Source organism: Eucalyptus grandis, chromosome 7, assembly GCF_016545825.1.
Source record: "Eucalyptus grandis isolate ANBG69807.140 chromosome 7, ASM1654582v1, whole genome shotgun sequence".
Taxonomy (NCBI): domain Eukaryota; kingdom Viridiplantae; phylum Streptophyta; class Magnoliopsida; order Myrtales; family Myrtaceae; genus Eucalyptus; species Eucalyptus grandis.
The window spans coordinates 59,873,670-59,894,095 of record NC_052618.1 but is presented as its reverse complement, the minus strand read 5'-3'; the positions used below and the strand labels follow the sequence as shown (position 1 = coordinate 59,894,095).

General features: G+C 39.1%; 2 protein-coding genes across 5 annotated transcripts; one reads left to right on the top strand and one right to left on the bottom strand.

Moving 5' to 3' along the window:
* The first annotated feature begins 220 nt into the window (after positions 1 to 220).
* LOC104454656 (protein DETOXIFICATION 43) lies at positions 221 to 8,051 on the top strand. 4 transcript variants are annotated; one of them, XM_018876929.2, is made up of 14 exons: positions 221 to 321; positions 632 to 971; positions 1,340 to 1,461; positions 2,077 to 2,355; positions 2,743 to 2,936; positions 3,470 to 3,605; positions 4,654 to 4,750; positions 4,907 to 5,007; positions 5,319 to 5,482; positions 6,299 to 6,370; positions 7,022 to 7,138; positions 7,222 to 7,317; positions 7,414 to 7,535; positions 7,810 to 8,051. In XM_018876929.2, exons 2-14 carry the CDS (start codon positions 787 to 789, stop codon positions 7,871 to 7,873), a joined length of 1,749 nt encoding a protein of 582 aa, XP_018732474.2. In that variant the 5' UTR covers positions 221 to 321; positions 632 to 786; the 3' UTR covers positions 7,874 to 8,051. The 4 variants fall into 4 exon arrangements, with proteins under 4 accessions (XP_018732474.2, XP_039172467.1, XP_010067871.2 ...); XM_039316533.1 differs by having other exon boundaries at positions 318 to 418; positions 4,907 to 4,971; XM_010069569.3 differs by having other exon boundaries at positions 318 to 418.
* A 3,161-nt stretch (positions 8,052 to 11,212) lies between these two features.
* On the bottom strand, positions 11,213 to 19,635 carry LOC104454655 (cellulose synthase A catalytic subunit 3 [UDP-forming]-like). The gene is given in 16 exon segments (NM_001302739.1): positions 11,213 to 12,152; positions 12,348 to 12,698; positions 13,047 to 13,249; positions 13,801 to 14,062; positions 14,241 to 14,453; positions 14,532 to 14,657; positions 16,092 to 16,229; positions 16,322 to 16,667; positions 16,766 to 17,032; positions 17,384 to 17,582; positions 17,678 to 17,792; positions 17,888 to 18,105; positions 18,296 to 18,491; positions 18,958 to 19,132; positions 19,428 to 19,487; positions 19,611 to 19,635. Coding segments are annotated over 14 exon segments (3,243 nt in total). The 5' UTR covers positions 18,982 to 19,132; positions 19,428 to 19,487; positions 19,611 to 19,635; the 3' UTR covers positions 11,213 to 11,567.
* Positions 19,636 to 20,426: the final 791 nt, after the last annotated feature.

Here is a 20,426-nt window from a genome sequence, read left to right as displayed (position 1 = left end):
TATGTACATCAAACAATGAATAGATTGGTTTGCTCATTCATATACATTCATCTGTCTTATTGACTAGCCTACGATATGTTACTAGTCACAAATAATAAATAGACCGAAGCTTTTCAATAAGAGACAAAACAATCTCCTGCCTTTTTATTCATAAATACGTGACAAATAATCTTCTTGCGCTTCTTTGTTGACTAGCTCATAATTTGGCTCTCTGCATCTCCAAATAATGCATGAGGCGTTATTCCCCACAAAATGGTGTTATTGATAGACAAAGTGGAAAGACCCTTTTGACCGATGCGCTCCTCTAAAGAGCTGAGGGAGGTACCAACTGTCATCATGCTGGGGGTTGTGTTTATATTAACTCAGTTCTTATGCATGTCTCCCCATTTCCTTTTTACCATCTCTCCGTTCTTTTGAGGTATGGACTTTAGTACACTCCGCTAGAGTTTCCTTGCTATGGAGGTCCATCATAAACTCTCTGATATTTTGTGCTTGCTTGCTTTCTTTCTTGTCGCTCAACAACTGATCATCTAATTACACACTGGAATGTCTTATTTCTAATTCTTACATTATTTTCGTGGACTTACTTTTCTGAAGATTTTAGTGTTTCGATTGTTTCTTTCTCATCCAGATCTGGAGTTTGCTACACTGCAAATAATGAACACTAGAAACTGAGCACTTGATCACGGTGCATCAAGAGCAACATTGTCCTAGGTGGCAGCAACCTGGTTGAATTATTTAGAACTTTGGTGGATTAAAACTCAAGTTCATCTTCCTTAGACTCTCATGGCCGAGGACTCTGATGTTCGTGTTGCTGACAGTGTCATTGAGGAAAGTGACCTAAATACTCCGGAAGCCATGCCCGAAGGCCCAGATCAGCATGATCCTGTGGTTGTCATAGAGGAAATTGATCAGCATCCATTGAGAAGCAAGTGGAACATTCCAATATCTGTCTTCTTCAGAGACTTAAGGTAAGGCTACTCTGGCTGCATCTTTGAACAGCTAAGGCTAAGACTAGTTATGATTTCTCATTTACACTCCCAAATAATGCTTAGTGCAAGATTTCAATTAGCGTTGGCAGGATATCATCTTTCACAATACTAATCATCTTGGATATTCATTCATGTAATACTCACTTGGCACAAGTAAAATGAAGTCCAGGCAGAAATGAATTGGCTTGCCAACTAGCTCATTTCCATGATGTCAAGCATTTCACCCATCAGTGATGTCTGTCGTGGGAGCTTATTGTTCAAGTCATGTCATGACCCAAATAAGTTAAATGAAATGTACATCAGCTGTCTTCTTTAAAGCTAAACAATGGTCTCAAATTGGATTGCAGGCATGTATTCAAAAGGGATGAACTTGGTCGAGAGATATGGGGGATTGCTTTTCCCGCTGCCTTGGCTTTGGCGGCTGACCCCGTCGCTTCCTTAATTGATACTGCATTCATCGGTCGTTTAGGTATGATGATCAAGTCTAAGCTTTTCCGCGAAGTCTAGGCAGGTTGCTATTGCGATTTCTTGGACTGCAGAATGAGCTCTATAGCATGTCGTGGTTTTGTATGATCATATTCACAGTTATTATAAAAGGCCAAGAACATGAGAAGTTTGAGCTGGTAGGAGCTCCAGGTTTCTACTGTTCAAGAACTTGATTCTAGGTCTACGTTCCTATGTTTGTTGAGACATCATTTGACTGATTAGTTGAGTTGTTAATAGGATGTTGCAACTGGAGTATTTCTTAATGACAACTTTAATTGCCACGTTCAATAGCATGCAAATGCTTTTGGTACGATAAGAGATTTCAATGTATTGTGTGGCTGAATTCCCCTTGAATCTGTCTTGCCTTCCTAATGCAGAACATTTAGTGAATAGACAGCTGGTTTTGTTGATTTATTTCCATTGGTACCTACCATTATGTGGATGGGTTCAAAATAACAATAAATCTGAGGACTTAGCTCACCTTGTGACAACTTCAGAAATTTCCAATCTACACATTACAATGACTCATTATACTTGCCTCTAGGCTTCAAGAGGTATGATAACTAGATCAATGCTATGCTAACTTTGTCGTGTGCAGGTCCAGTGGAGATTGCAGCTGTAGGAGTCTCTATTGCTATATTTAATCAAGCTTCAAAGGTTACCATATTCCCACTAGTCAGTATAACAACTTCATTTGTTGCCGAAGAAGAAACTATTGGAAAAACATGTGCTAGCTTGGAAGAACATGAAAACCCTAAGAAATGCTCAACTAAGAACACAGAGATGAAAGAGTTGATGCCTGATGATGAAATGCTTGAGAAGTTGGAAAGGGGTTCCACCAACAATCGTGAAGTGAAAGATTTAGTTCCAACAGAAGGTATTTTATCTTTGAAAATGCATTGCCAAACTCATTTCACTAACTAAGCCAACCAGCCTTCAAGCAAGAATGTTTATACAGGACCTGAGGTAGGGGGAAAAAAGAGAAATATATGTTTGACATTGAAGTGAGGTTGGCTCCATGCCCTAAATCAAAAACTGAATGAGTCTATTCAAAATCGTTTTCCCCTTTTTCATTTAGATTTTTGGGATAAAGGGAAAGCTTACATCCCACCCCTTCCCCCCACCAAAAGGTACTTCACAACAAATATAGATCTTGATAATTTTAATCCATGTATGTAGCTCTCCTCTCATGTTTTTAGTTTCACTAATTCACCGAAAGACCTGAGATGTTAGGTTTCTAATGACAATACTTTTGGTTGATCAGATTTTTCTGCAACTACATGTAAGTCCACTCCAATATTCAGTAGCAAACCAAAAAAAGCCAAGTTGAGCAAGGAAAGACGACATATCCCTTCCGCATCTACGGCACTAGTACTTGGCGGGATCCTTGGTCTCTTACAAACATTGTTTCTGATATTTGGTGCTAAACTCCTCTTGTCTCTTATGGGTATAAAATCTGTAAGTCTTTTGATTATGTCTTTTGCTGAACTTTTTTAACTGCTGAAATTCTTCTTACTATTATAAGTGCAAAGTTTTATCTGTTTGATATAAAATATGACATAGAAAACGTGCACGATACCTTCCTCGAGTTCTGATTCTTAAGGTGGCTCCATGAGAGAACGTCATACATTTATATATGAACCTTGATACCGGGAAACCCCTTCCGGCCCTACGTATAAGCAACAAAACACACAAAGCTATAGTAATCTCAAACACTCTTTTAGTGCTCGTAATAGTTTGCCTCCTCACATAGATATATAATGATGAAACACAAGTAGATTATACCAAGTAATCCTTTTCCTTTTCTATTATTAGGTTAGTAATAGTAACATTATAGACACTTGGCCTCGCTATTTTTTATTTTCACCTTTCTACATGATCAATATTTTTTAGTGACATTCAGCCGGAGGATCTAGTGTTATTTATTTGAGGATACTAAATAAGCTATCGACATGATTTTAACTAAAAGCATCTGCTGCTTGTTTGGACAGGATTCTCCCATGATGACCCCTGCTAGAAAGTACTTGACATTAAGAGCACTAGGTGCTCCTGCTGTTCTTCTTTCTTTGGCAATGCAAGGCGTGTTTCGTGGCTTCAAGGATACAAAAACTCCTCTCTATGCCACTGGTAAGGGAGTAATATCCCCATTCTTTCTCAAAACTTTTGTTTCCAATTGCTGCATCAAAATGGTAAATCTGCATTTAAATGTTTTCTTATAGAAGACTACATTTTATATTATTAAAGACGTAAACTATGGAAAAATAGGCTCACAATGTATACATAACATAATTTTCTTAATATTTCGTGTTGTGTGTAAATCAAGTCTTATACATGAAATTTACATCAACTAGATGATTGAAGGCATGATTACAAGAACAGGAGAATGGGCAGAATTACAACAGAAAAAAAGTTAGAATTTGAAATCTATTCTTTGATACTGGGTTCAACTAATGTTTTCTTCCCTCAAAAGACCAGTTAGAAAATGGTCTATAGTGTATATATAGCACGTATCTTAACAATTATTACTATAATTTTAAGTTTAATATCAAATGTGTTTATGATGAAAGTGCCTGAGGCGATGCGAAATCACCTATGGACTAATGAGAGAGAAGAAAACAATGAATGTAAATCAATTAGGGCTATTCTATTGAAGCTTCAAAGAATCAGATTTTCCAATTTGTATGAAGTCTAAGCTAAAGGAAGAGTGCTTTTTCTGGACAAAATTGTCAACTGATATTCATTATATCATACATAATGCACTATTATAGAGTCCTAGAATGCTATAACTTGTTCGTGGTAAAGTTAACAATTCCATGGACAGCGAATTATTTTATATTTGCCTAATTCTCTAACAGTTCACTAACTAGATTATAGTATGATATGTCTTGTTAAAACGTATATAGTTCCTATCCTAGATGAAGTTGTTGGAAGTTCATCTTCTAATTAACTTCAGCCCGAGGAATAAAATGATATTGAGTGTTTTGAGTTAGTAAATAAAATACAATAGGAGGGTCTAAAAATATTCCTTCTTGCATTTTACAAAGTTATCATTTTGTAGGGTATACTGATGCTTCATGGCTATAGAGAAGTTAGTGGTTTTTGTGGCTTGGCAAACTGGAACTATGTTTATTCTCGGCAATTAGTTGATTGTTAATTTGATTGGTATGAATAACAGTTGCAGGAGATCTCACAAATATTGTCTTGGATCCAATACTTATCTTTGCCTGCGGTTTGGGAGTCAGTGGTGCTGCAATTGCGCATGTTCTTTCTCAGTAAGTGGTGCCATTCATCCCTAATTTTCATCGGTTCTTTACTTATGTCTCCAAAAGTTACATTATTTCACATGTTCATATGCGTTCATAATGTCTTAAAAAATTGACAATTGACCATATTTTCTATTTTTATAAATTATCTTGTGATTCTACCAGGTACTTAATATCTCTTATTCTACTATTGAGGCTGATGAAACAAGTTAATCTCTTACCTCCCAGCGGTAAAGATTTACAATTTCGCCGGTTCTTAAAGAATGGTTAGTGAATATTCTTGCATTAGCAAATGCATATGGATGCATGTATCAACTAACCAACTTTATCACTTTATCTTCCTCCTTCCTTTGACAAAAGGAGTAGAGCTGTCCTTTAGGTGTTACCTTTGTTTAATACAAATACTGATAATTTATTTGCTCATAGTTGTATAATCATGTGCTCCCCAGAGTTACAATATTGAAAAGGCTGCCACAACAAGAAATTGAATTGTCATTTCAATTTATATCGCTACAAGTTCTTTTCCGAATTTTGAGAATATAACCAATTCTAAAGGAATGCTTGTGTCTATCCATAGGAATTCTTTTGCTGGCAAGGGTGATAGCTGCCACAATTTGTGTTACCCTTGCTGCCTCAATGGCTGCACGGCTGGGTTCAACTCCTATGGCTGCATTTCAAGTATGCTTACAGGTTTGGATGACATCATCACTTCTTGCTGACGGTTTGGCTGTTGCTGGACAGGTAAAACTGCTTCCTTGAATACTTTCCTAGAAATGAGGAATACTTCCTTAGTGTGTGATGCCCTCACAGGATCTTTAAGTGAAGCAAAACTATGTGCATGAGTCAATTAGCTTCTTGAACAATAAGAATGAGATTTGTTAGGAGTGTTGTTCACTTTCTTGAAAAAAGTTACTCCCCCATCTAGATTTCTTTTGGTTTTCTCCCTTCTATACTTTTTAGTTTGATATCCAGTTGAAAACTTGCTTTAAATTTTCATTATCCACTTAAGCATATTAGAAGATCTCAAATAGAAAACATACTGCAGCTTGGTATCCAAGAGCAAAATGAGATGAGGAATATGTCAGAGATACCAATTCGGATTGAACTTGTGAACAAGAGTTATTTTTTAATGTTAGCATAGCATATTTAAAGGATTTGCCACCAGCTTCTTAAACTGCCTAGTTATTAGCAAAATGCAAAAAGAAGTACGATCCATTACATTAGCAGGTAGTTGTCATTTGAGATTTTTGATACCTTTGATAGGTGAGGGTCTTAACGTAGAGGAAACTACTTCATTCATAAATATTAGAACACTCTAACTTCTTGGCCACGATTTTTATTATGTTTGATTTTAGTAACAAAAGGGTATGTTCCTTTGAAATTTTTTAAAGATTGTGCTATAGCCTTATCATATATGCTACTGACTATATCATCATCCTTTTATCTTATAACACTTATCGTCAAGCCTACATCGATCATTATAGAAGTTTCTTTTAATTTTATAATGTGCAATGTCAATAGTGGTCATTGACTAAGATGTCCCTTCTCTACTAATAGGCAATTCTAGCAAGTGCATTTGCGGAAAAAGATTATGACAGGGCAATTGCAGCTGGAGTCAGGGTATTGCAGGTACTTATTTTGATGAATCATAATGACTTTTTAAACCACCTGAAATTGTAAATTGGAGATTCCTGAGAGTAAAGAGAAAAAAAGGAAACCGCCCAAATAACTTGGATCTAATTATAAGTAGTATTCGAGCATGAAAACAAAGAACGTGCGCAAATGTTCAACTTAGTACAAAGAAGCATCATACCCATTTAATCTTCTTTTGTTGCATTGTCTCCGAATACACCACATGAGACAAAGCAGTGCAATACACCAAGGTTCTTTCTAAGATAAAACCAGCATCATATTTCAGGGGATGATGTTTCCCTTCTGCCCATAGAGATCATGTGCAGGGACCCATACTCACATATGGTGCATGCGTGCTTTTGCATGTGGCCGTACACATATACGCACACACTTGGATCCGAAAATGTACAAGTATGAACTTTAGCGTGACTGCCACCCCTATCAATATGGTTCTAGATATCAGTCAATGTCAAATATCTCATCCTATTTTTCTTTAGAAAATTTGTTACTCTTCAGGCATAGTGGATAGTGGACCCAAATGTTTAGATCATTAGCAGGGTGCTACGCTTGTCACCCATGCAGTGTCGTAGCTAAAACTTGTCAGTTGCTAGCTAGGCATTCTAATTTCAGAACTATTCAATTATGCAGATGGGATTTGTTCTAGGCATGGGGCTTGCTGTGCTTGTTGGTGTCGGCCTAAGATTCGGATCTGGAGTATTCTCGAAAGATATCAATGTCCAGCATCTCATTTTTGTGGGCATCCCAGTATGTTCTCTCAAGTAGCTCAATATCTAACAATACAAGTTTTCTTGGAGAAATTGAGTAAATCATCTTCATGTGCATAACAGTTTATTGCAGCTACACAACCCATCAATTGTTTGGCTTTTGTCCTCGATGGTGTCAATTTTGGAGCATCAGATTTTGCCTACTCTGCATTTTCCATGGCAAGCCCCTAAATCTTTGCTACCAAGATCTACGTTTATTTAGTTCCCGTGAGTTCTAAATATGTTGACTACTCTCTAATAAGTTTCTATATACAGGTTACAGTCTCCCTTATCAGCATTGCTTCATTATTCCTTCTCTCCAAGAGTAATGGTTATGTTGGAATCTGGGTTGCTCTAACTATATATATGGTTCTTCGGGCTCTAGTTGGTCTTGGGAGGTATGCTCTCCTACTTTTTTGAAATCTTCTAGATGAAGTCTTTCATTTCTATTTCATGACAAGAATTTCCACCTTAATTAATCATTATGCATTATTTGTTATGGAGAAGTTTGATGGAGTGCTAAGTTAAGGACCTTACTATTTGGAATCAATTAATCAACAGCAAGCAGAAAGTTAATTTCCAGTATTCATTAGGAGTTAGTAATCTCCCACTTGGATAATGTTCAAGAGCATGTGAAAGTACAATTTTGCTTTGTTTAATGTGGTTTTGCAGAATGGGAACTGGGAGTGGACCTTGGCGCTTTATTAGAGAAGGACTTCTTCCACAACGTTTATGAAGACAAACTTACCTTAAAACTCTTCTTAGATAATCCAGGCCATTTCCGCAACTCATGTTTATTTATATTTCCATAGAAGCCATCCATCTCTTACATTACGCTTTTTCCTCCTTACCTGGGGTTCTCCTACCTTACCTGCTCAATAATCGGTTATATACACATGCTCTCTCTCTCTCTCTCTCTCTCTCTCTCTCTCTCTCTCTCTCTCTCTTCGACACCTCGAATCTACTCAATTAAAAAATCGCAAGGCCAAGAATCATGTTAGATCTCGATAACTGAGACTAAAACAACTTTTTCTAATAAAAAATTCAGACTTATCACGACCTTGAATTTCCACCTCACTCACTCATAAGTTGAACCGAATAAACAACACGGCATCTTTAAGTGCACATATAGGATGTGAAAGTGCAGTGACGTTTCTTCTTCTCAGCAACATGGAATCTCAATGCTGAATCACTCTCTGATGGTATGATCAATTCTCCCACAAGTATTTTACTCCTAGTCAACTTCCTAATCGCAAAGGATCAACTCATTCCAATATGCTATAGTTAGCTGCAGCATGTTAACGTCGCAAGCAAAAGGAGCCTGGCTGCAATCCATACGGAACTAATCGGTGAAAAATACGAATAAGTTTGGCTTATCATTTTGTGGTCGAAGTGCATGTATCTGACGAATTGCAGGAGTGCCATAAAGGCTACATGGTCGAATCTCTTATTTTTCACCGCTTAGACTTACTTAAGATGTCACATATCGACAAGCACGAGCACAACCTGGGATCGTTTTTTTTCCTACTTATCCTCGGGCAACAAAACCACTTCATGCCTTTCAAATTAAAACAAAAGGAGAGAAGAGAACAAAGCCAAAAGCCCCCAAAGGATGGCAACTTCAAGCATTGCATGCAGACGTTGCTAATCGGAAGTAGATTTATTGTGTTTGCCTCCCCCTTTGACCAAGCTCTTCACCATCTGCTTCAATCCCCTCTTTTTACGAGCCTTCTTCTCAGACTTGCCTTCTATCATCTTCCTCTCGGCCTCCAACTCCCCCTCCACCTGCAAACATAGCTGACCAAATATTACGCAATTCAGTTAGTACTTCATCATCCATATTAAATAGCGGAGACTACCGAGCCAATCGTTGACATACCTTGTGGAGACGGTCCTCTACATGATGGAGCCTCTCAACGAGATTGCCTTTGGCTTCGGTCTCCACCATCACACGGTCAAGTGGACGACAGTATTTCTCCAGACTCTTTGGAGAAAAGTCAACGGATGAGACGTGCCCTTCACTGGTCAAAGTCCCGCTTGATGGGGTTGACGCACCGGATGAGCTCTTTGTAAATGATCTGTTACCCACTTTAATCTCCTCTAGTTGCTTTAACTGAGTTGTCATTGAGAGAGAAAGAAATACAAAGACAATCACTATCCTGTGCTAGTACTCCCCCTTCATTTCTTATGGGAAATTTAAACCCATCAAACCTTGAAATGAATTCTCTCGTATAATAATCTGACTTATTGAATTGAAGGGGGTAATATAAGTAATTTTCTGATGTATTGATACCGTATCTTTACTATGTGATGACAGCTAACTATGGTCCTCCTTAAGGATGAGAGAAGGAAATATCGGCAATCAATCACTTCATTTCGATTTAGCTTATATTCAAGATGCCAATTTAGATGGATAACAAACCCCTTGTGGTGTAAACGGTGGCATAGCATACCAATACTGTAAATCTCAACTATACTTTGCGTTTCTTTATTCATGTTAAAATGAATAACAAGTCGGTACTACCTATAAAGACAAAATAGCATACTAACTTATGATGTACACAAACACACATTCATGGAGCTCCTTTTGTATTCTAATCTCTTTGAAACTTGCTATATTGACCGATAAACTTTAACTCCAAGTCAATCTTTACGAATCACTTTTGCTCACAAAGTCGTGAGTTTCTTATCTCTACATAAACTTATACTCAATCCTCTCAACACCTAATTATACCTTTTCAAATTACACTACTCATGAAAGCAAACTATACTTAAGTAAGGTAAGTATAATTTAAGCGGTCAACTTCACAGCCGAAGCATTTCAAGGCAAAGACAATCCAACTATATATATGGAAAAAAGAGATCAATTCTTAGCTCAGCGTACCATGTTATCCAAGCGATCAATGCGAGAGAGGATTGGTTCCTCCATTAGTGCCATTCTCAAGCTTTCTTTCTACAGAAGTGGGGGCAACACAAGTGGATGAGCTATTCAGGAGTTCTCAGTAGCGGCAGCAGAAGCGGGAAAGTAACAAATCTCTGAAGTTGCGGTAGTGAAGAAAAGGAGTGCTTTCTTTACACGTGGCGAAACCGTAGATGTCAACAATTTACACGTGGCGCACAGAGCATCTTCGGTTGTCAGACATGGCATGGGACTTCGGACACGTCAAACAAAGGCTTCTGCATGCTCATTCGCCAGTTGACGGTCGATGTTATCCAGCCAGCCGTTAGAAAAGGCAAGGATCCAGTCTTGAAGTTTCCTTCGATCTTCTGTACCATTTCTATCCGTTGGCTATTTTTTCCCAATAAGTAGCATTTTCGTCCATAAAATTTTTAGTCAAAAGACGAACCTAAACGATAAAGCATGTCATCGTCATCCATTAAATTTCGGGAACTTAACCGTTGAACTAATAATTATAAAAGAATATATTGGACAAAGAAGTTCGAAGGAGACCCATATCGTTATCCACTAAATTTATTCGTATTCCGAATGTTTAATTAACCCTTTTGAGTTAATTACTCTAAGGTCATAATCACAAAAATTCATGGTAATTTCGCATTAATTACTCGTAAAAAATTGTTCGCTTTCCCTTTTTCTCTGCGTGAAAAGATGCTTTTACAATTGAATTTCAATTTATTTTTAACACAAAATCAACAGCTCAAGATGTTCCTGCCCCTTCGCTATTTTACAAGCATGCGTCTAAGTCACATCTTGGTTCGAAGACCGTGGTCTTTGCCCTCAGCCGACCAAGTCATAACAGGGACAGTGAGTTAGAACGGATGGTTTTGTACCTTAAACTGCGTGGCAGTTGGCGAAGTAGAAAAGCAAATAATCCTCTCAACATGCTCACATGGGACTCCTTTTCTTTTTCTTTTTCTGGGCTGAACCACACATGTCTTGATCTTCCCATAAGAGGAAAATCCCCACATCCCATCCCCTTTCTGAGAAGCAACGTCCAAAATCACATTTTCGAGAACTTACACTTCTCTCAGAAGAGTACACTTTCTAGAAACAAAGCGAAAAGAAAGAGAAGGACGGTACTAAAAAGGGGGCACGAGAGAGGAAAGAATGCCAATAAGCTTAGGATCACCACCATGCGATAGGTATAATGCATTTGAACGAGCAAATACAATGTATTAGCTATTCATGAGAACAATACATTAACTGTTTTGGCAGCAGTCAAAAGGGAAGCCAAAATACAGATCCTCCAACTAATGCACATTAACTTATGACCTTTGAAACAAAAACTCTCACAGCCTATCTATCCACAAATAAATAAATCTTATAATCGACAACAAACAAGATTGCACTTTGCAGCCAGCCAGGTGGGTACATCTAACGACAGACAAAGGTTACCCTCACCTTCACAACTTTAGCTTAGTGGGGAGTAACCAATTTCGGATCTTACAGTTTCCCCATCTGTGTCCAATTATTAGCAGTTGATTCCACACTGCTCAACGGCAGGTCCAGTAACTCGGGTCGTGAAGGGATCAATACGCACCCACAGAAGTGAGAAAATGGATGCTAGGAGGATCGACCAAACAACTACAATGGTTGGTGTGCGGTTCTGGCGTCCCATCAGACCTTTGAGGAAGGGGTACAGGTGAACGATCACCCAAAACGCAAAGAACAACTTACCAAAAAGTGGACCCCACGACTGATATCCACTATTGATGGCATACGAAATCCCAGCCACGACCCCGACCAAGTTTATGATGAGGAGCGTAGTGGGAGGGATGAGAAGAGTTGTCCACTTGAACATGTAGAGTTCGGCAGAATCCCCATCTTCATCTGATGCTTTGGATGTAACAGTAAAGTTGGTGTCAATTCCAGCCAAGACTTTGAGCAGGCCCTGGAAGACGGCAAAAAGATGGGCAGACACACCACCAATCACCCAAAATTGCTCATTCCTCCACCATTCATCAATTCCAACACCACTCCACCTCATCTCCAGGATACCAGTGGCAAAAATGGAAAGGAAGAGCGAAATGAACCAAATACTGGCAACGTTACTAATCTGCACCACCAACATCAAACCTCAGTCATTGATTGATAATTAGATACACTAAAAGCTAAAAACCTTAATGGTATTCTCGAGTGCAACAATATCATCGAGAGAGAAATTATGGTATCAGTAAGCAGAAGTAAATGATAAGAGGTTAAATATCAAGACAACAAAATGAGTTATGACAATGAATGCTGAATGGCGCACCTGTGGAATAATAAACTTGTTTGTCAGCAGGCAGACAGCTGGCAGGGTACAATACATCAGAAGAGGTATGGCAGTGATGGGATAAATGGTAGTGTTGACATATGCAAACCTCTCAAGCCATTTAAGCCTACCGCCATATCCATACCAGATAGGGCAATGGCGGCTAAAAAGAATTTCAACAGAACCTAGAGCCCATCGAAGCACCTGGTTCAACCGATCAGAAAGATTAATAGGAGCAGACCCTTTAAATGCAGGACGTTTTGGCATGCAGTAGATTGACCGCCAACCACGCGCATGCATCTTGAATCCTGTAAGAATATCTTCTGTGACAGATCCATAGATCCATCCAATCTGCAAAGCAAAAGAGAGATTGTGCTCAAGTGTCGAACCAAATACTGGAGGAAAAAGAAAGGACATTAACAGAAATACTAGAGTATAAGTCAAATTTCATCTTACAAAGTGACCTACCAAGTAGGAAAATTACTTGTTTTTAGAAGGCAAGGAGTTAGTTGCATACAAGAAAAATATGAAAATGAATTACTTCACTCGTTATCTCTTCTGCTGAATACACACAAAGACAAACTCCATCCGACATCTTCCCCCCGCAATCTAAGCCTTCACTCTCCAATAGCCACGTATCTCTTTCTCATATAACAACAAACACTCGGGTGGAATAAAAATTAGAATAAGCTCACATACCTCACTTCCCCAGTCCGATTTATCCTCATAACCACAACTGATGACATGAATAGCCTCCTTAAGAAGGGTTTCTGGAGTTGCAGATTGAGGAACACCACCATTCTCCATAAGCGTAGAGGCCACAAAGACAGCAGACTGACCAAACCTCTTCTCTAGGCTCATTTGCGACATGAGCAATGATTTTTCATCATCAAATCCAGCACCTATGAACATGCAAATAAAAAGTCAGCTGGAGAGGTTTTAATCTAAAGGTTAAAGCTCCTCCTGCAGCATTATAACTTTCTAGCAGAAGATCAACACTATCACCTGAAATGAACTATTAGACATTTAATAGCTCTTACATACAGGAGCGGCATTAAATGGATAGTGAACAGGATTGCCAACATGAACTGTTAAAGTGCACTAGCAAGGTCTCAACAAAATAAGTGATTGATGAAGATAGGTGAAATCCAGGCAAATAAAACATTAAGAAAAACCTAAGAAAACTAAATTACTGAAAGAACATAGAAATTGCGTCATTGGAAGGATCCCGAGTCATCGGGGACAAAAGACATCCTCAGACAAGAGTGTCAAAACCCCAAGGGCCACTAAATTTCTGAGGCAAAGGGTTACATTAAAATGAGGACATATTCCAGATCTCAAGGCCTCACTAACTTGTATACCTCTATCTGCTGTTGACCAGTCAAATGTTATTGAGGTTGCAAGGAAGTTTCCAGGCAAAATTAAATGATCCAAGAAATAGCTAGATGTGTACCTTCCACTCCCTCTTCTATATCTTCCAGGCTGAAGATAGGCACAGTTGGATCTACATGTTTGCTAGACTTCTTCTTGTCAGAGCCTTTTTTACTTGATCTTGATTTCTTTCGTGATCCACCACAGAGAGAAGACAGGAATCCTGACTTTCTCTGCTTTGGCTTGTGAGGAGGTTCATAACCATATAAGGCTGTTCTATTGAACACGCACCCAGTTCCGACATACACAGGACCTTGGATGCCATCCAAACCTCTCAAGTTTATCTAGAACATAAAACAGAATACCCTTCTAATGAGTTATGCAAGGAAACTGAAGAATGTTTTAAGTCTTAGTCCATAACAAAAGTACATGCTTTGACAGAGGAGGTGATTTTGAGGTCAGCGCAAGTAGCAATATTGGACATAACATAAGAAAATTATAATGAAGAGACGAAGAGCTTACATCAAAGAACACAGTATTGCGATTGGCGTATCTGTCATTTCTATCAATACCATCAAATCTCTGTGGAAATTGTACGTAACACACATGTTTCCCAAGGTTAGGGTCCATCAAGAAACACATGGCTTCTCTCAATGCCTTACTGTTGTTTATGTAGTGATCACAATCAAGATTCAATAAGAAAGGTCCATTAGTGAGGACAGCTGAGACTCGCACCTGAAAAAAAAATAGACAAGGTAAGTAAAGCGAAAAAATGAAAGCATCAACAACCAAAATTAACAGACATCTACTCACAAGAGCATTCATAGCACCGGCTTTCTTGTGATGTTGGAAGCCCGGACGTTTTTCACGAGAAACATAGACCAAACGTGGCAGCTCATTACCCTCAGCATCAAGACCTCCACTTTGCCCTAAGAAAACCTGGCAACAGGTGTAAATGCTCAGTAAGGAAAAAAAATACTGCTTCCAGGGTCCAGGAACTATAGCGTGACCCTCATCATAATGGAGTTAAGAGAACTTGGATGTGGAGTCATGGCCTTGAAGATGCAGCACAATACGAAACAAGAGAAATCTCTACAGAAAATGATATCCATGAGAAGTTAATAGATTCATTTATCCTCAATCTATAACAGCCACAACTATCATTATGACTCTTTTAGGTTCAATTGCCATAAGAAACACCAAGTACAAATTGATATCATAGACATGAGAATGAGATATTATAGTTCACATGATCATGGGTGCATTGACAAATGGATAAAACCAAGCTTGTTAAACTCGCTTTTTTAACTTGGATCTAAGAGACCTTTATGAAATTGAATTGTAAGATCATAAGATATGATATGCGAACTTTAAAATAACCCCGAGAATTTTAGGAATTTGATACTTATAGATCATGAGAGCTCCACACCATCAAATTTAGTAATGGAAGTTAAATGATACTATTATCCTATTAACAACACCATCAGTGTCACATTGTATAAAAATAAAACATAAAAGCATTCCAACTAGCATTTTGGCTCTTGTGATTTCCTGATGTATACTTGCAAAATCAAAAAAAAAAAAAAAAAAAAATTCCAACTAGCATTTTGGCTCTTGTCACATTAGGGAGGCAATTTCATGGAGAGGACATAATCACAAACTCAAAGTCAGTCCACATACGTCATCATCAGTATTATAACTTTCTCCTAACCATCAGTAAATTAGAAATATATATTCAATTGATTTGTGAACAGTATGCATTAATGTGAAATAGGAAGAGGGCAAAAGAATTGGGGCCTTTCAAGAAATTAATTCCCATACAATGAAAGTTTTAAAGCTTTCAGCTTTTTGTTGCTTAAGTAATCAAAACTAATGGGGTGGAGAAGGAGATTTCTGATGAAAATTTTAATCATAGTTGGGTCGCATGTGAGGCTTTCAGTGGCAGCTTCATCGAACATGAGAGAGAGAGAGAGAGAGAGAGATTGCTGTGTTGCCCCCTGAGAGTTCAGAATGTGTTTTTTGTTTTTTGAAGTTAAGTTTGCACTAATAATGACGAAATGAACCGTTTCATTACACCTTAATATGGGCCCCTTTGTCTCATTTGCTTTGGGGCCTAAAGAAAGCCCACAATTTCACGTAACAAGCCCCCGGACAAATATAAGCCAGCCCAACAATTCTTACCAAGTCAACTGCAATTTCACTTCACAACTCAATTTCCATGATTTGGCTCGTAAAATCATACAATTTCACTAGCCAAATCACAATTTAAATACATTGGATTAAACTATAAATTAATCAGAATCAATCCAGGGTGAATACGATTTTACAATCTAAATCGCAATATTAACTACATTGGAAAAATTATAAATGCACCTGAATCATTCCAGGGTGGTCTCTTGTGTTATTTCCAGGCCATGGTGTCCCATCTTGCATGATCCATCCTTCCTCGGGAATCTTTGCTGCCTTGGCAACAAGTCCATTTATACGGACTTTAAATTCCTCATATTCTCTCTGCAATACATTAAAAAGCGAACATGTCACAACGCAATGCACATTAAATGGTGATTGCAAAACACTATCATGATTCAGATCTAAACTCATGCCTTCATAGCTCTGCGATCTTTGACAAATGATGGATGAACTTTGTCCTTCAAGTAGTCAATTTTCAGAGCAAAGTACCATTCAGGTGCTCGAGGCTCAATGCTATACTTCTTGCAGAAAGGAACCCATTTCCTTGCAAACTCTGATGTTTCAGAAAGGGCCTCAAAAGTTAACATTGCAGCTCCATCATCGGACACATAGCATGAGACCTTGTCAACTGGGTAGTCAACTGCAAGAATGGAGAGTACGGTATTTGCTGTCACAAGAGGAGGTTCTTTGAGTGGGTCGACAGTACTGACAAAGATGTCAACAGCAGCTAACTGTGATGGTTCTCCTTCTCTGTCATACCTATAACATGTAAAGTTCCACCAAGATTTCTGATCAGACAAAACAAGTTGATGATAAGAAAAACCTAAGTTAACAGATTCATGAAGTAGTTATCCTACCTAATGGCTAGTCTGTCGAGATACGTTTCACGATTTACTGGAAACCACTTCGGAAACTGATCCAATATCCAAGATATTGCAAACCAAATCTCACATATCACAGATATTAACCACAGAGCATAGGCATTGGGCACAGGATTTGTAATTCGGTAGTGCAAAAAGATGGAAAGAATGATAAGCCGCAGGACTATAACCATTCTATATGGATTTATCCTTGATGATGGAACAGAGACCTTCCTCGAAAGGGGCTGCCTGGCTTCATCATTCCTACAGAATAAGAAATTTATGTGAGATTCAGCCAAGGACTGAACACGATAAACAGATAGAACGAATTATTAAAAAGTAGTTGCAGTTACATTATGACACCAGTGACTATATTTAATAATGGAGAACCAGCATCAGAAGAGATTTTGAGAATTTCTAGCAATTCAACATAGATTAACAGCTTTTTCAGCTGAAATCAGAGATGACCACATTATTAAGCAACATCAACAAAGGAAAGGTTAGTGAAGATGGTCAGCCTCACTTTTAGTCCAACAGTAACAAATTCGACCGTAAGAAATGCTAAGTGAAAAAAATAAAAAAGGACCAATAAATTTTAATAGGGTAGAGACTCACAGTAAAGAGTCATCCACAAGTACATCAGTGCTGGCATCGATATCACCAACTCCTCTTTCGGAAGTAGCCTGGGCAGTGCTCATTGGAGCTACATTCTTCTCTTGCTTCATTTTCCAGCCATCAACTCTCTCCTTCCAGGCAACGTTGTTCAGTCCTGATGAACCAAATTCCCGCACTGGGTCCACCACCCTGATGTTAGCTGCATCGCCAGTACCACATGATCAATATGTGCCATACATAGGGGTTACAAGCATGTAGAGACAAGGATGTTTGTGAATAACAAGAGGGAACTACGTGATTGATTAGCATCGGCTACATAAGGTAGAGAATGGATGCGCTTCCCAGCACCAACATCAGGAGATGCCACAGAGAGGCGTTCAGGCGAAGCAGCAGATAACTCCCCAGAAACCTGAAGACATTGTGATGAATAACAATGCAAAGAAATGTTTAATTCTAAATCAACGCCAAAGAGAAAACCAGCACCCATAAGCTCAAACAATGTACCTCTTGGCCACTTGTAAGTCGAGGAATATGGTTGTGAGAAACCTCCTTATCGTAGTTTGGTGCACTCACATCCTCATTCTGTCCATACTGCATGTGCCAACTCAAGATGCGCTCTTCAGTCTTCCGGTTTAGATTTTGATTTTCTGAGTAATTGAAATCACTCACACTATCATCAGCATCAGCATCTTCTTCTTGGTCACCAAGAATAGCCGGACTTCCTGGAAAGAACACATATGCATAAAGGAACCACAGAGACCAAGGTCAAACACAATCAAACAATAATATTGACAAGGTTTCATGTCGAAGTAGTTTGACAGCAGAACTATAAGAGGTGGCTATAGCCCCAGATTCAGCAGGGAAAGAACACGAAAAAGATAGTCTCTCCCAAAAGGACTATGTACGACAGACCTCTGTGCCTCTTGTATCTGGTTTTGCATTGAGGACATGACTGATTCCCGTCTTTCCTCTCATACTCATAGCATGGCCTACAGACAGGAAATGCACAGACATTGCAAGCAACAAATGGCTCGCCATCAACACTTTTGCCAACGTTATCACCACAAATCTGGCAGACTTGACCACCCAGAATTTTCATTGACTTTCCCTGTGCAAAAGTCACAAAAATAACGGCATTGAGCAAAATCTTTCGTGTGTCAAAGGAAGTAGGTGATGTAAATGATTACGGCAATAATAACTATTCAGGATTTTATCAAGCTAACCACACGATCTAAAACATACCATTGCCCAAGGAAGGTGAAAACGATAAAAATAAAATAATAATAAATAAAAAAAGAGCAAAAGATAGTTTCCACTCCATCGAAATCTCCGTTGCCCCAATTTATCAACCTCCATATGTCCCCAATAACTGAACAACCATCTAACAGTGCAGGATTCAAAAACCATGAGAATCAAGATAGTTTAACAAGTATCTTTAAGTTTTCAACGAGACAAACTTTTTCAAACGACATTAAAAGTTCCTCACACTTTGCCATTCCTAAATTTGTGCCATCAAATGGGCAATGGTGTAAATGGAATATCATCAAAAAGACTAGTCAGTAGTCAGCCCTCACCCCAGTTTCTCCTTCCGACTCCATCGCAATAGCTCCTCCTGGCTCGGATGCTAAGAGAGGATGACTTCACTGATTCCGAACTTGATGTGGCATTAGCAGAAGCTGTAGAGATCTCTAGTGTTGCATTCAGAAGCAACTTGTTTTCCAGTAAAAACACAGATCCGTGAGTAAATTCCTGAAAAAGTTGCGAAAAATAAGTTATTCTCCTTCCACAAGCCCAAGATCGCTCCAATTGAACGACAATTGCGGACGAAATTTAGAGACTTGGACTAGCTTCTATAAGGACCGCATAATCAGGCAACGATTCTTCAGCTTGACTGAATAAATCTCATTTCCCCCTTGTTCACCAGTCAAAGAACAAAGTCGAATCTCGAGTGACGAGATCCAAACCTTCCAGATTATCCGTCCTACTTCGGCAATCACAGATCATGACCCCCGGGAGAAAATGGGAAATTAAGCAGTGCACTCACCTCAAAATCCGATCTTGACCGGATAGAACGACGGAGGACGGTAGGCGAAACGCTCAGTTCCTGCACAAAGAAGAGCACTTTCTTCAACTCTCCATCGAATCGAATCCAACAGAACCGAACCGAACCAACAGAACCGAACCGAACCCAGAGGGAAAGCATGAAAAAATGCAGATCGAAACTGACCGGAGCTGAGAGAGAGAAGAGGATGAGCAGAGAGAGAGAGAGAGAGAGAGTGGTGTGCGGGGAAACGCTAGCTGTCTCTCCTCTGGTTCTCTCGCTCGCGCTTTGTAGATGCGATGTGATGGGGATGTACCCACTAGCGGCAATGTGTATATAATTCCTCCGTTTCTTTATTTTAATCTCTTTAGTTAGAGTTTGTAAAAGAAGGAGAAAAAAAATTCAATCTTTTCTTGTTTTTTCCGTTTTACTCCCCCGCTGTCCGAGTGTCGGAGTCCAGCTGTAGTTGGGAATTCCTAATTTCGTGACTTTGCAAAAGGGGGAAGGGGAAGGAAATTGCTTGGGAGCGACGAAAGCGACAGAGCAGCAGCTGCTCTGGAAGGGTAATTGGTATTTCCACGACCGAAGCCTCCACCGACAGATCAAACGGCAACGAGAGGAACTGGCGAGATCTGACGTTAAGACATCCCTACCAATCATCATCGCTCTCTCCTTGCCTTTTGCATCCCGTCTAAATCAGCTAACCACTGAAATGACGTTTGCCAAAGAAAACGCGGAGCAACCACCCCCATCATTGACTCAATTTTTCCCTGTTAAAAAATCGCAGAGAAGGGAAGCAGAAGCACGAGATATTTATAAAAAAGGGTATTTTTAATTGTTTCGCCCATGTGCGGGGGACGGCGGGATCGTCGGCGGTTGGGGAAAGAGAAGAGCTGGAGGAGATGGGAGTTTCTTTTTGGTCATTTGGAGGTAATTTGTGGCGATGATCTACCATTTTCTGGGAAAATAAAAAGGAAGAATGACAAAAATGATCTCTGAATT